At 46.1% G+C, this 14237-nt stretch overlaps 1 protein-coding gene across 6 annotated transcripts in view; it reads left to right on the forward strand.

Annotated features, from left to right (window-relative positions):
• Positions 1-14237, forward strand: part of CARS2 (cysteinyl-tRNA synthetase 2, mitochondrial) — a 66517-nt gene that overhangs the window by 2183 nt on the left and 50097 nt on the right. Inside the window, exons 1-3 of one of the 6 annotated variants that reach the window (XM_033177252.1) lie at positions 3164-4210; positions 4510-4560; positions 8595-8712. In XM_033177252.1, coding sequence (XP_033033143.1) covers positions 3990-4210; positions 4510-4560; positions 8595-8712 — 390 coding nt within the window. In that variant the 5' untranslated portion in view covers positions 3164-3989. Of the gene's footprint in view, positions 1-3163; positions 4211-4509; positions 4561-8594; positions 8713-14237 lie in introns of those variants that run through there. The other 5 variants (XR_004428962.1, XM_033177251.1, XM_033177250.1 and 2 more) reach the window with 5 other exon arrangements.

The raw sequence follows: 14237 nt of genomic DNA on the forward strand, positions 1-14237 counted from the left end.
CTTGAAAACCCCTAAACCATATGCTACCATAATCAACTCTACTTCAGATTTACAAGATTTTGCCTTGAAAGAAAATGTAATACCGAGAACTGGATTTTGGTATTGTTGTCGTTAAGGACTAAGAAATGACATTAATGATATTTTGGAATCATTAACACACTTCCTTGTTGTAAGCTAGATTGGAGAGGGAGGTGACTTCAATTAAGTGGATCCTCTTTTTAGGTATACATGGTGTATTAGTCAGGGTTCTCTAGAGGGACAGAAATAATAGGATGGAGATATTTACATATATATAAGTTTATTAAGTAATAACTTACATGATCACAATGTCCCGCAATAGACTGTCCGCAAGCTGAGGAGCAAGGAGAGCCAATCTGAGTCCCAAAACTGAAGAACTTGGAGTCCGATGTTCAAAGGCAGGAAGCACGCAGCACGGGAGAAAGATGTAGGCTGGGAGGTATGGTAATGAAGACCATTAGCAATCTATTTTACTTTACCTTAATATTCAACTTGGAAATATTCAATATGCAAAAAGATCACATTTCTAGCCATCATTAGGTATTGAGTTATGTTTATCCTTGTTTTGATGATCCCCCAAAGCCTTTAGAAAACAGAATTGGCTGCTGGGCACGGTGGCTCATGCCTATAATCCCAGCACTTTGGGAGGGCGAGGTGGGTGGATCACCTGGGGTCGGGAGTTCGAGACCAGCCTGACCAACATGGAGAAACCCCATCTGTACTAAAAATACAAAATTAGCTGGGGGTGGTGGCACATGCCTGTAATCCCAGCTACTTGGGAGACTGAGACAGGAGAATTGCTTGAACCCAGGAGGTGTAAGACAGAGGCAGGAGAATCGCTTGAACCAAGGAGATCATGCCATTGCACTCCAAGAAAAAAAAAAAAAAACAATTGGCCAGGTGTGGTGGCTTAGGCCGCTAATCCCACCACTTTGAGAGGCTGAGGTGGGTGGATCACTTGAGGTAAGGAGTTCCAGAGTCCCAGACCAGCCTGGCCAACATGGTGAAACCCCGTCTCTACTAAAAATACAAAAATTAGCCGAGTGTGGTGGCACGCCGCTGTAATCTCAGCCACTCGGGAGTCTGAGACGGGAGAATTGTTTGAACCTGGGAGGTGGAGGTTGCAGTGAGCCAAGATCGCGCCACTGCACTCCAGCCCGGGTGACAGAGCGAGACTCCGTCTCAAAAATAAATAGATAAATACATAAAAATAAAAATGCAAAAATTAGCTGGGCAGGGTGGCGCACAGTTGTAATCTCAGCTACTGTGGAGGCTGAAGCAGGAGGACTGCTTGAACCAGGAGGCAGACGTTGCAGTGAACCCAGATCAGGCCACTGCACTCCAGCCTTGGTGACAGAGCAAGACTCTCTCAAAAAACAAAAAAAACAGAAAAAAAAAAAAAAAGGAGAAAAAACAATAGAATCACTGCCAGTGAGGGGCTAAAAACATTACATGAATTTTATGAAGACAGAAGATACTATTGTTCATTTAAAAATTATGTTGTTCTATGAACAATTCAAATATGCCAGATGTCCAGATTCATGTGCAGATTTGATCTTCAGTGTTACTAAGCTGCTTTCAGAATCTGTGCTCCAGTTATTTCCTTGAATCCATGTGTTCTCACAGATTGCAGCTGAGCTTTTTGTTAATTTGCTTTATTTACTGGCACATCTAATGTCTGAATCAGCTTTATCAGGTATTTTACTATTCACATTTCTTCCCACCTGCTCAAGTAATCCCTTGTGTAAGGGATTAATTCATCAACATTCAACAAGCCCTTTTCTTTCTTTTTAAATTTTTTTTTCCAGCCACAGCAAAACAAAACAACAACAACAAAAACATAAAACCCAAGTCCTTTTCTGAACTTAGTGCAGGGCACAGTGAGAAGTTCAAAATAATGTACAATTTAAGATACTCAGGGAGATAAATATACACACAGCACTAGAAAGTTACAAAATAACATAAGGCAGTAAAGAAGTGATAATATTCATGAGAATTTAGAGTAGTTAGGTAAGATGAGTGGTTAGCATTGATGTAGACAATATGGTCTCCTAATTCTAACATTTTAACCTTATTAAATTAGACCATAGATTACATTAGACTACAGTTAGCTTGAAACAGAATTGCAGAGTTGGACTCCAGGATATTGAGAAACTACTCTAGGTACACATTTGTTTGTCTCTACTTAAACCTTTGCTTTTTAATAAAACACCAAAGCAAACTAAAAAAAAAAAACAAACAAATAACAACAACAATAAAAAGCAGGAACCTCTCCTGTTTTAAGAACTGGAAAAGCGAAGGGACTTTTTCTTTTTTTGAGACATTGTATTGCAAGACACCAATAGAGGCACTTTTTTTTTTTTTTTTTGGTATATTTTAGTAGAGACGGGTTTCACCGTGTTCGCCAGGATGGTCTCGATCTCCTGACCTCGTGATCCACCCGTCTGGGCCTCCCAAAGTGCTGGGATTACAGGCTTGAGCCACCGTGCCCGGGCTTTTTTTTTTTTTTTTTTTTTTCAGATGGAGTCTCCCTCTGTTTCCCAGGTTGGAGTGCAGTGGCATGATCTCAGCTCACTGCAACCTCCACCTCCTGGCTTCAAGTGATTTTCCTGTCTCAGCTTCCCCAGTAGCTGGGACTACAGGTGCACGCCACCATGCCCGGCTAATTTGTGTATTTTTAGTAGAGACAGGGCTTTCACCGTATTGGTCAGGCTGGTCTCGAACTCCTGACCTCAGGTGATCCGCCCAGCTCAGCCTCCCAAAGTGCTGGGATTACAGGCGTGAGCCACTGCGCCTGGCCCAATAGAGGCACATTTGTCAAGATAATGTGAGTAACTTTCAGAATGGTTTTGTTCTCAAGATACCTGATCATGGAACTTTTAACCTTAAGATGAATCACAAGCAGACATTTCTGCTACACATACCTGATGGATGTAGTTTCCTAGCTTTGGTCATTTCATCCAGAGACCCCGGGAGAGTGTTGAAGTGCAGACATGCTATGTGTGGTGGGGGGGATACACGCTGTGTATTGGAGTGCAGATGTAGTGTGTGTTGGAGTACACACTGTGTATTGGGGTGCACACTGTATTGGGGTGTAGGTGTGTGGGGGCCCACACTATATTGAGGTGCACATTGCATTGGGATGCAGATGTGTTTGCTGGGATGCACACGTGCTGTGTTGGGGTGCACACTGTACTGGGGTGCAGACATGGTGTTAGAGTGCACAGTTTATTGGGGTACACACTGTGTATTGGTGTGTATACTGTACTGGGGTGCAGACATAGTGTGCTGGGGTGCACACTGTATTGGAATGTTGACGTGGTGTGTGCTGGGGTGCATCCTGTGTATTGGGGTGCACACTTATTGGGATGCAGACTGTGCTGGGTTGCACACTGTATCGGGGTGCACTGTGTTGGGATGCTGACGGTGTGCTGCAGTGCACACTGTATTGGGGTGCAGATGTGTGTGCTGGGGTGCACACTGTATTGGGGTGCTCACGTGTGTTATGGGGTGGACACTGTGTATTAGCGTGTTGACCTGCGGTGTGCTGGGATGCACACGTGCTTCGCTAACAGGCCAGGGCCCGGCAGCAGAAGCTTGCACTGTAAACGCTCCCCCGGCGCCGCGCCCACAGGTCCAGGCTTGTACGGGGCGCACACGGACGCCTCGCAGGACCTGGGCTAATGAGAGGAGATCGGCACGGTCCCGCCTCTTCCTACGGCCTACCGGCGCGGCACCGCCCTCCTCCCGCCACCCCTGGCCTTCCCCGCCCCCACCCCTTCGGGCCCTGGTTCTCCACCCTGGCGGCGGGCGACTAGAGCCAGGCCAGATGCAGGCTACCTGAGGACCGCTTCCGGGAGTGGGCGTGGCCCCAAGGCGTAGGCGGGGCGGGGCCGTGCTGCTTTTGTGCGCCGGGCCGCGTCCCTGGTGTGGCTCCTGTCTCCGCCCAGTCGTAGGCTCTAGCCGCTGACATGCTGAGGACGCGCGGCCGAGGCCTGGGCGCCCCGCTGCTCCAGGCCGCGCTGGGCCTCGGGCCGGCTGGGTGGCACTGGCCTGCGGGCCGGGCGGCGAGCGGGGGACGCGGGCGGGCCTGGCTGCAGCCCACGGGCCGGGAGACGGGCGTGCAGGTGTACAACAGCCTCACTGGAAGGAAGGAACCCCTAATCGTGGCGCACGCCGAAGCCGCCTCCTGGTGGGCCGCGCGGGACTAGGGCACGGGCGGGGGCCGAGCGTGGCGGAGACTTCCCACGGCTGAACGGGATCTGGGCTCCGGGAGGGCGTTTAGGAAGCTGCATGGAGGGCGTCGTTCTAGAAGCTGGGAAGGCGCAGTGCATTTGCAGGTTTGGGTATGAATTGAGCAAGTATGATAAACGCCGGCTATTCATCCCCCAGAAGTAGTTACTTTAAAAATGATCTGATAATTATAACTGAGAATCCAAAGTCCTTTCTTGCAAGTATGTTCCACACGATAGATTTTAACTTTTTTTTCAGGTATAGCTGCGGACCAACTGTATATGATCATGCGCACCTTGGCCATGCTTGGTGAGTTTCCTCGATTTGAATTTTCAAAGGACCATTTATTTTTGAAAGCCTTTTACTGATTTCTTTTATCTCTTAAGTGGCAACTTAGGGATGTAGAATAATTCCTACATTCTGGGCATTGTGGGAGATGTTACAACCTCGTTTGGTTCTTACAGTGATTCTGAGCACTCATTTTACAGGTGAGGAAACTCAGGGAGGCAATGTGGAGCCCTGTAAAATGACCCGTTTTGGAACTAGATGTTTTTTGCTGGGTTTGGTGACATCAAGAGGCCTTTGCGGGGTCCCAGGGTCCTGCTGGTCAGTCATTCCTGGGCCCCACTTCTTAGCTTTTCAGCACTGGGCAAGTCACTTTATTGCTTTGAGTCCTGGTTTCTTCATCTTTGTGATGGCAATGATAATTTGGATCTTATAACAGTTTTAGTAAATAATGCCCATAAAATGCTGCTTAACACAGTAGCTCACATGTGAGATGTCACAGGGCTCAAGAGTGATTAACTTTCCTAAGATTACACGTTGAGGAGGTATTGGAATGGGGGTGAGGCTTGGTTTACCTGACTGCGAAGTAGTTGCTCTCTTGACCTCTTAACCATAAGATGTACTGCTTCCTAAATTTGCCAAAATTACCACTTTTCCTAATATTTTGTATATTTACAAAATATAGTGTACAAAAATTACATATTGTAGATTTTTTAAAACTTAGTATTGTTCAGTCCTAGACTAAAAGTAAAAAGTTACATTTACTCTGTATACTTTTTTTTTTCTTTTTTTGAGACGGAGTCTCTCTCTGTTGCCCAGGCTGGAGTGCAGTGGTGCAATCTCGGCTCACTGCAGCCTCCACCTCCCAGGTCCAGTTGCCGCCTCCTGGCAGCAATTCTCTTGCCTCAGCCTCTGGAGTAGCTGGGATTACAGGCATGTACCACTATGCCCAGCTAATTTTTGTATTTTTAGTAGAGGCGGGATTTCAACATGTCAGCCAGGCTGGTCTTGAACTCCCGACCTCAAATGATTCACCTGCCTTGGCCTCCCAAAGTGTTGGGATTACAGGCATGAACCACCGTGCCCAGCTTACTCTGTATACTTTAAATATATATATGTCATGGAGCAAGATCGGAGCCTTTTTTTGTGTTTTCTTATAACAAAAAATCATCTAGGAGTCATTTTTCCCCTTTACTTTGGGCTAACATACTGTTAATTATCAAAAGCATATTTTGACATCTTTCTTGAATTATAAAATATGTTGGGGAAATGTTAAAAACAAAACCCCCAACCTGGAAAACCTTTCCACAAAGGTAGAAGAGAAAGAAAAGAGAAAGAAAACAGTTCTGTTACTTGAATAAGCCTTAAACCAGAAGGGGATGAGCTAAAATAACTGCAGAGACAGAAAGAAATCTCATCCTTCTATAGAGCTTTGTGGACACAACCTGTCTCAGTCTATGAGTCTGCTATAACCAAATATCCTAAAATCCAAAATATCCTATATTATAAATAATATAAATTTCTTTCTTTCTGGGGCTGGGAAGTCCAAGATGAAGGCACCAGCAAATTTGGTGTCTGGTGAGGGTCTGCCTGCTGTGTCCTTACATGGTAGAAGGTAGAGGGAATTCTCTGAGGTCTCTTCTGTAAGGGAATTAACCCATGTCATGAGCTCTCTGCTGCTATGACTTCATCACTCCCAGAAGCTCCACCTCCTAAAACCATCACCTTGGGGGTTAGAGTTTCAGCCATGAATTTGGAGTGAAGACAAACGTTCAGACCATAGCATAACCCATTGCTTCAGGTGAGTTACAGTGTGGAGTCAGATGACAAGGTAGGCCCATCTCCTCCCAGGACACTGGGAAATGGGGCATTATTTTCCTTGATTACATTTCAGAGGTGGGTCCCAGGTTTTGAAATTTTCTGGAGTTGTAAAACTGCCAAGAGGTTTATTTAGCCATTTAAAAGATTGACATGCATTTGAAGAGGACTGAGGAAGAAATCCTAAGAGTTGTTGGGGAGAGAATCTCTTCTCATTTCCAGCTAGAATAATCAAGTCTTGCAGTTTTAATTTGTATAATATTTACCTTGATGAATACAGAAATGAATACACGTCTTAAGTGCACAGCTGAATATATGTTATAAGCTGTGTCCACACGGGGCCTTCCCAGGGGCTGGTGGGAGCTTGGACTCTCCCCTTGACCACCTTCCTGTCAGCCTGGCCAACCCCTCCAGGCCTTCGCTGGGCTGGCCTGCCCCACCTCCCTCTCCCCGTCTCAGCTCTCCTAGCATTGTACTCCTCCAGTGGTTATTTATGCAACCATCTGACGTCGCTAGCATGATCTAATTATTTCAGCCCCAGCAGGGCAGGAATCCACACGGTGCCTGCGGCAGAAAGGTAATATTTGAGCAACGGTAGGACTCAGTTCACTGGAAAGAGACACCCTGAAAAATAGCCTCCACCATTTCTAGAAGAGGTCAGAGGGATGGAAATCCTGTTTGGGGAAAACAGATAGACCAGTTTGGTGCTAGTGGGGAGGAGCAGGGGAAGGGATAGGGCGTCAGTTGCAGCCAGACTGGGGAGGGTGCTGCGTGGTCTGGCCCAGAGGGTTTGGATTTCATGCCATGGTAGATGGAGTCACACTGGAGCGTTCTGAGGGAAGACTCTGAGCAAATGAATCATTTCAGCAGTCACCCAGGTGAGCACACTCACCCAGTGGATGGAAAAAACGGGGCAGAAAGAGTCGGGCTGATGGTCTCGTGGTTCATGGTGGAGTCACAGAAGCAAGCAGAGGTCCCCTGATGCCATGTTCTTCTGACTCGGCTGCCTGGCACTTGCAAGGGGTGTGTGTGCGTGTTTGTGTATAGAGTGGCCCCTGTGGTCACAGCCTGCCTGCAGGGTCTCAGGGTCTCCAGTTGCTCATGGCCCTGCATTCTGCCAGCTCTGCCCAACTGTGGAGCCTCTAATGTCTCCAAGGGCAGCTCCGGGACTCAGCCTGGGCTCCTCTGGGCCAAGCCAGAGATTGGAGTCTTGTTTTCATTTGCTTTCGGTTCCTGTAATTTTTTTCTTGTAAATCTCACATCTTTAAGAGTCTTTCCCCACTTGAGGTGAATGAAGAGCATGGTGATGAGAATGGTAATAATAGCTTGTGCTTTTAGGATTCATACTGCACAGGCAGTAAGACTGGACAGCAGCCCTGTGGGGTGGTGGGATTTTGCCCAATTTTTAAGCAAGCAGACTGAGCTGTAAGAGGTTAATTATCTTGTTGAGGAGTTTTGAAGATAGTTTTGTCCCTGGAATCAAGATTTGGTCTCAGCCGTGTTTGGGGAGGGGGCGTGTGGGAGGTGAAAGTGATACAATAACATGGCTAGGATTCCCCCACACTACCCTAAGAGAAAACAATTCTATGAACTAAAATTTAGAGGGGCCACATGGATAGCAGAGGTGAGGGTGACATTAGATCACCTTGAGTTTTAAGGTTACTTTTATGGGAAAACAGATTCTTGAGATGCTAAGTAGATTTTAAACCCCTTTAGTTTTACAAGTCTGAATTACCCCAGTGTAGTATATAAATAAGCTGGCATTTTAAAATACCCTATACTAGTGTATGCATTCTTAGGAGTAATCTTATATGGTTTCAGTGGAATTGTACTTGTTTTGATTTGGTATTTGCTTCTGTCTGTTTTGTCATAGTGAAAAATTAGAATTACTCTAGAACATGAACAAGAATGGTGAAAACACTATCTTAACTGGGAGATTATGAGTGAATTTTTATACAGTTAAATAGACTTAAACTCACTTAACAACTCCAAAATTAAAAATGCTAATATTGTGTCCTGAAATTGATGCAATACCTTTGTCAGTTTCTCCTGAGAACTCTTGTGGCCCAGGCCCTGGTGTCATCAGTGAGAGAGAGTTTCCTTGTACCTGCTCCGCGGAGCTGTCCATTGTGTTACACAGTGGAAGTTATGAAGCAGCATGTTAAAATGTAGTGGATTTTTTACAAAGATAACTGATGACTTTGTGTATGAAAGACATCCTGACACTTTTTTTCTTTCAGCTCGTATGTTAGATTTGATATCATTCGAAGGATCCTAACCAAGGTTTTTGGATGCAACATAGTCATGGTGATGGGTATTACAGATGTAGATGACAAAATCATCAAAAGAGCCAATGAGGTAAGTGGAGAAGAGCTACATTTATTGATAATGCCATTGGTTAGTGTTCTGAGCCCTTCCTGAAAGTGGTTCTTGGCCGGGCATGGTGGCTTACGCCTGTAATCCCAGCACTTTGGGAGGCCAAGACAGGTGGATCACTTGAGGTCAGGAGTTTGAGACCAGCCTGACCAACGTGGTGAAACCCTGTCTCTGCTAAAAATAGAAAAGTTAGCCAGGTGTGGTGGCGGGCTTCTGTAATCCCAGCTCCTCAGGAGGCTGAGGCAGGAGAATCACTTGACCCTGGGAGGCGAAGGTTGCAGTGAGCTGAGATTATGGTGACAGAGACTCTGTCTCAAAAAAAAAAAAAAAAAAAGGAAGGTGATTCTTGCTTGCATTTTACAAGTAGTTCTCACATCTTACTGTCCATGTGTGGCCAGTGGGTGTAATCTGAGACATGAAAGAGTGGTGGGTCAGCACGGCATCTTTGGTATCCTAGTAAAGGAAGTTAGCGTCTATCGTATTGTGTATTGTGACCGCTGAAGCCTTTTCTGTGGTCTTGTGTCATTGCCTCCTTCTGTGGTCATCTGGCTCAAATCTTACTCCCCCCCGGCCCCTCAGCCTCCAAGGGAAATGACTTGACTTTCTCTTTACTGAGGGAACCAGGACCACTGTTTGGACATATTCATATTTGTGCTAATAATGCCTTTCATGTCTGTGTCTTTATAGTTTAAAAAGTACTTTTTGTATCTATTACTATTTCAGTCTCAAAACAACCCTATGTGCTGCGCAGGGCAGACCTTATTGTGCTTTTTAAAACACATTTTATTCCATATTAAAAAAATATTTGAAGTGATTTGAGATCTACAGAAAAATGACAAAAATAGTACAGAGATCTCCTGCAGCCACCCTGGGTTTCCTCGTGGCCACTGTTGCGCTGCATTGGGCCATCACCTCTCTGTTCTAGACTTTTCCCACCAGGCCACCCTGCCTCTCTGCACACGCCGCACTGGCTCTCGAGGCCCTCCCAGCCCTCCCAGTCAGGAACCGGACATTGATGCAGTGTGCTGGTGTGGGTAACGTGGACATCAACCCACGGGTGTTGTCCCTGTCCCCCAGCGCCTCTTTTCTGTCCCAGAACCCGTTCCAGAGTCCTGTTGTCTCCTCGGTCTCCTTCATCTTCAGTGGTTCCCTGTCTCATGTCCTTGGCAGTGTCAAGGATTATAGGACTTTGATTTTGTAGGTGGCCCTCCACTCAGGTTCATTGGATGTGTCCCCATCTTGCAGAAGAGTCAAGAGGTTAAGGTGATCGCATCTTGAGGTTGCACAGACCTTCAGGGGCAGGACTGCTCCCAGGGCTCTGACTTCAGCTATCTCCGAGTAAGTCCCCCTGCCAGGTGGGAATGGCCTGCACACTTGTGGCGGGTAGCAGAAGTCTCTTTCCCGTGCAGGCTGAGGGCCCCACTAGAGTCTGGCCCACACCTGGAGTGTGGCACCTGGCAGGCTTTGGGAAGACACAGTGGATGAAGTTGTACAGGTAGGTGGGACATTGGAGGCACCTCCTCAGGCTCTCCCTGATGGCCGGGGGCCAGTGCCCCGCACGTCACTTCTACCAGAAGAGCTGTCGCTGTTTGCCCCACATGCTGTCTTGTGTCGACTGTCTCCATTGTGGGTTGCTTCTTCTAATCACCATTTTCTCTGGACATTTTTGCCCATTTTCACAACTCACTGTGGTTTAGCATACAAGACAGTCTATTCATTTGTGTGTTAGTTAGGATGACTGGCTGTTTCCTTTTCCTGAATCTGATGAAGGAATTTAAGTAAAGCTGACCTAATTTTGATGTGAACAGTTATCCTAGACGAATTGTAGTCTTGTGATACCTTTGCCAGTTAGCACTGCTTTTACCAGCATTTGTTACAGTGGAAATGTTCTAACATACATGAAGTAGAGAGAAGAGCATATGAACCATGCACCTGTCACCGGCGTCCATGGTCAGCACCTGTTCCACCCGTTCTCTCTTTTTTTTTGTGGAGATCACCTGTGGAATGTCCAGTGGTGGGCTGCTGTTTGGCAGTTTAACACTCCAAGAGCATATTTTTCCATTTCGTTTTCCAATGTGGTGCTTTTCTGAAGTCTGGCTAATTAGACGGTGTTTGTCTTAGTCTGTTTTGTGCTGCTGTAACAGAACACCACAGACTGGGTAATTTATAATGAACAGAAATATATTTGCTCACTATGCTGGAGGCTGGAACACTAAGATCAAGGTGCCAGCATCTGGCAAGGGCCCTCTTACTGCATCTTCCCATGGTGGAGGGCAGGAGGTCAAGGGGAGAGAAAGAACTCCTGCCAAAAGCCCCCTGCCCCCACCTCTCCTTTGTTTTTTTGTTTTTTCTTTGGAGATACCGTCACACTGTCGCCTAGGCTGAAGTGTAGTGGTGTGGTCATAGCACAGTGCAGCCTTGATCTCCTGGGCTCAAGCAGTTCTCCCATCTCAGCCCTCCTAGTAGCTGGGACTCAGCTGCACACCACCACACCTGACTAGTTTTTTTTTTTTTTTTCTATTTTTAGTAGAGATGAGGTTTCACTGTGTTGCCCAGGCTGGTCTCAAACTCCTGAGCTCAAGCAATCCTCCTGCCTCGGCCTCCCACAGTGCTAGAATTACAGATGTGAGCCACTGCACCTGGCCGGAAAGCCCTTTTAGGGAGGCATTCTCAAAAAAAAAAAAAAATAAAAATACAAAAAACTAGCCGGGTGAGGTGGTGGGCGCCTGTAGTCCCAGCTACTCGGGAGGCTGAGGCAGGAGAATGGCGTAGACCCGGGAGGCGGAGCTTGCAGTGAGCTGAGATCCGGCCACTGCACTCCAGCCTGGGCGACAAAAAAAAAAAAAAAAAAAAAAAAAAGAAGGCATTAAGCCCATCCAAGAGGGTGGGGGCCTCAAGTTCTCGCCTCTTAATACTGTTACAAGGGCAAATAAATCTCAACATGAATGTTTGACAAACATTCAAACCATAGCAGTGTTTCTGGTGCTTTTTAAAAATAACTTGCTGGATTTTTTTTTGAGACAGAATTTTACTCTTGTCGCACAAGCTGGAGTGCAGTGGTGTGATCTCGTCTCACTGCAACCTCCACCTCCCGGGGTCAAGCGACTTTCCTGCCTCAGCCTCCTGAGTAGCTGGGATTACAAACACCCACCACCGTGCCTGGCTAATTTTTATATTTTTAGTAGAATGGGGTTTCGTTGGCCAAGCTGGTCTCGAATTCCTGACCTCAGGTGATCCGCCCTCCTTGGCCTCCCAAAGTACTGGAATTACAGGTGTGAGCCACCACACCTGGCCTGGATTTCTTTTTTTGAAAAAAAATTTACATATACATACTTTTTAAGTCAGTGAGATATGAATTAGCATTTGTCTGTCATTGTGGCTTCCCTTCCTCTTTAACCTCCGTCACACCCACGCGTCTTCCTTTTGTGAAATGGGATGGAACTAGTGACTAAAGATTTGGATTGGAAGTCAGAAGCCACCTTTGGGTGGGGCGTTTATCTGAAAAGAGTCTGAACTTTGTCATTTGTTGAGTGAACAGAGCCTTCTCTTGTCTCTTAGGCATGAGTCAGAGGAATGGTGTGAGGTCCTTGGGGAACGTTTTCACTGAAGTCTCTGTCTTCCTATTTTCTACTGATGTGTCTTTCTCATCACTGGGTAGTCTCCCACCGTGTGGGACTGTTGAGCAGTTCCAGCCTTTTCCCAGTTGCTATTTGTATTGCTTCTGGCTGTTAAAAAGAGTGCTGCTATGAACATACATGCTTTTGTTTCGTTTTCTTATATTTCCTGTGACTGGGCGCAGTGGCTCATGCCTGTAATATATATACTTTGGGAGGCTGGATCACTTAAGCCCAGGAGTTTGAGACCAGTCTGGCCAACACGGCAAAACCCTGTCTCTACTAAAATACAAAAAATTAGTTGGGTGTGGAGGTGTGCACCTGTAATCTCAGCTACTCGAGAGGCTGAGACACGAGAATCGCTTGAACCCGGGAGGTGGAGGTTGCAGTGAGCTGAGATCATGCCACTGCACTCCAGCCTGGGCCACAGGGTGAGACTGTCTCTAAATAAAAAGTTAATTTTCCAAAGCGGAATTGCTAGGTCAAAGGGGAAACAGTTTATTTGATATCTTGCAACTGAGAGTCAGATCATTTGAGAGACTGGCAGTGCTGGAAATCGGCTCCCACTTTAAACATATTTCTTCACATCCTTACCCCCAGCCTGTAAGAGTCTGGTAGGCTGGATTTAGAAGGCAAGTGCGTGATGTCTAAGGCTGTGCGTGAATGCATAGTCACCAGGTAACCCTCAGCAGAGGTGGTGTTTGGAAATGCCCCACTGGTAAAGAAGGAAGGTCAGCGGTTCAGGGCTTTCACCTGCCGTCGGGGCAGCCAGAGCCTGAAACAAAGGCACTTGGTAGCTTTGTGCCTCTCATGAATCTTCAAGATCAGAAAGAATTGTGTCAGTCCCCATGTCCTGGTGGCAGGGAGCTGGTAGGGGCTGAGACACTGGCTGAGTTCTGGAGGGAGCCCCGTGGGACAGAGAGGGGGCCCTGCAGGTGATGGGAGGAGAGGTGAGGACTCAATGTACTCGAAGGGTGTCATGGGGGCGATGGGGAAGGTGGGGCAGGAACATTACCATCAGAGAAGTGGGACAAGAGCCCTGAATCCAGGGAGGAAAGAACTGCAGGAAGGAGGAGGTGGCCAGCATGGTAAAGGGAGGAAGAAGCAAGAGTTAATTTTACAGATGCCATGAAGAGGGATTGGTTGTTAACTTTTTAAAAAATCTTATGATTAGAATATGAAAAACTTGGTAGAATTGGTGTAAACATTCTGACTGTAGAGAGTATTTAATTTTTGAACCAGAGAATTTCCATACTTGGTACCCAGCAAGATCCTAAGATGGTATTGAATAGTTTCTTTCCTTAAAATAATATCTGACTTCAATGTAATAAAACATGTATCTGAAACCCATAGTTATGAAAACATCTGTTTTTTAGTATTTAGTGAAAAGGTAATTATTTAAGAAATGCAAATCAAAACCACAATGAGATAACACCTCATGCCAGTTAGAATGGCAATCATTAAAAAGTCAGGAAACAACAGATGCTGACAAGGATGTGGAGAAATAGGAACGCTTTTACACTATTGGTGGGAATGTAAATTAGTTCAACCACTGTGGAAGACAGTGTGGCGATTCCTCAGGGATCTAGAACCAGAAATACCATTTAACCCAACAATCCCGTTCCTGGGTATACCCAAAGGATTATGAATCATTCTACTATAAGGACACATACACATGTATGTTTATTGCAGCACTGTCCACAATAGCAAAGACTTGGAACCAACCCAGATGCCCATCAATGATAGACTGGATGAAGAAAATGTGACACATGGAACACTATGCAGCCATAAAAAAGGATGGGTTCATGTCCTTTGCAAATAAATAAATAAAGCAAGAATAGGAAAAGTCTGTAAAAGAAGAATATTGAGAGGTACTAGCCCTATCAAATATGA

This window comes from Trachypithecus francoisi, unplaced genomic scaffold (assembly GCF_009764315.1).
Source record: "Trachypithecus francoisi isolate TF-2019V2 unplaced genomic scaffold, Tfra_2.0 Lachesis_group18, whole genome shotgun sequence".
In the NCBI taxonomy this organism is placed as follows: Eukaryota; Metazoa; Chordata; class Mammalia; order Primates; family Cercopithecidae; genus Trachypithecus; species Trachypithecus francoisi.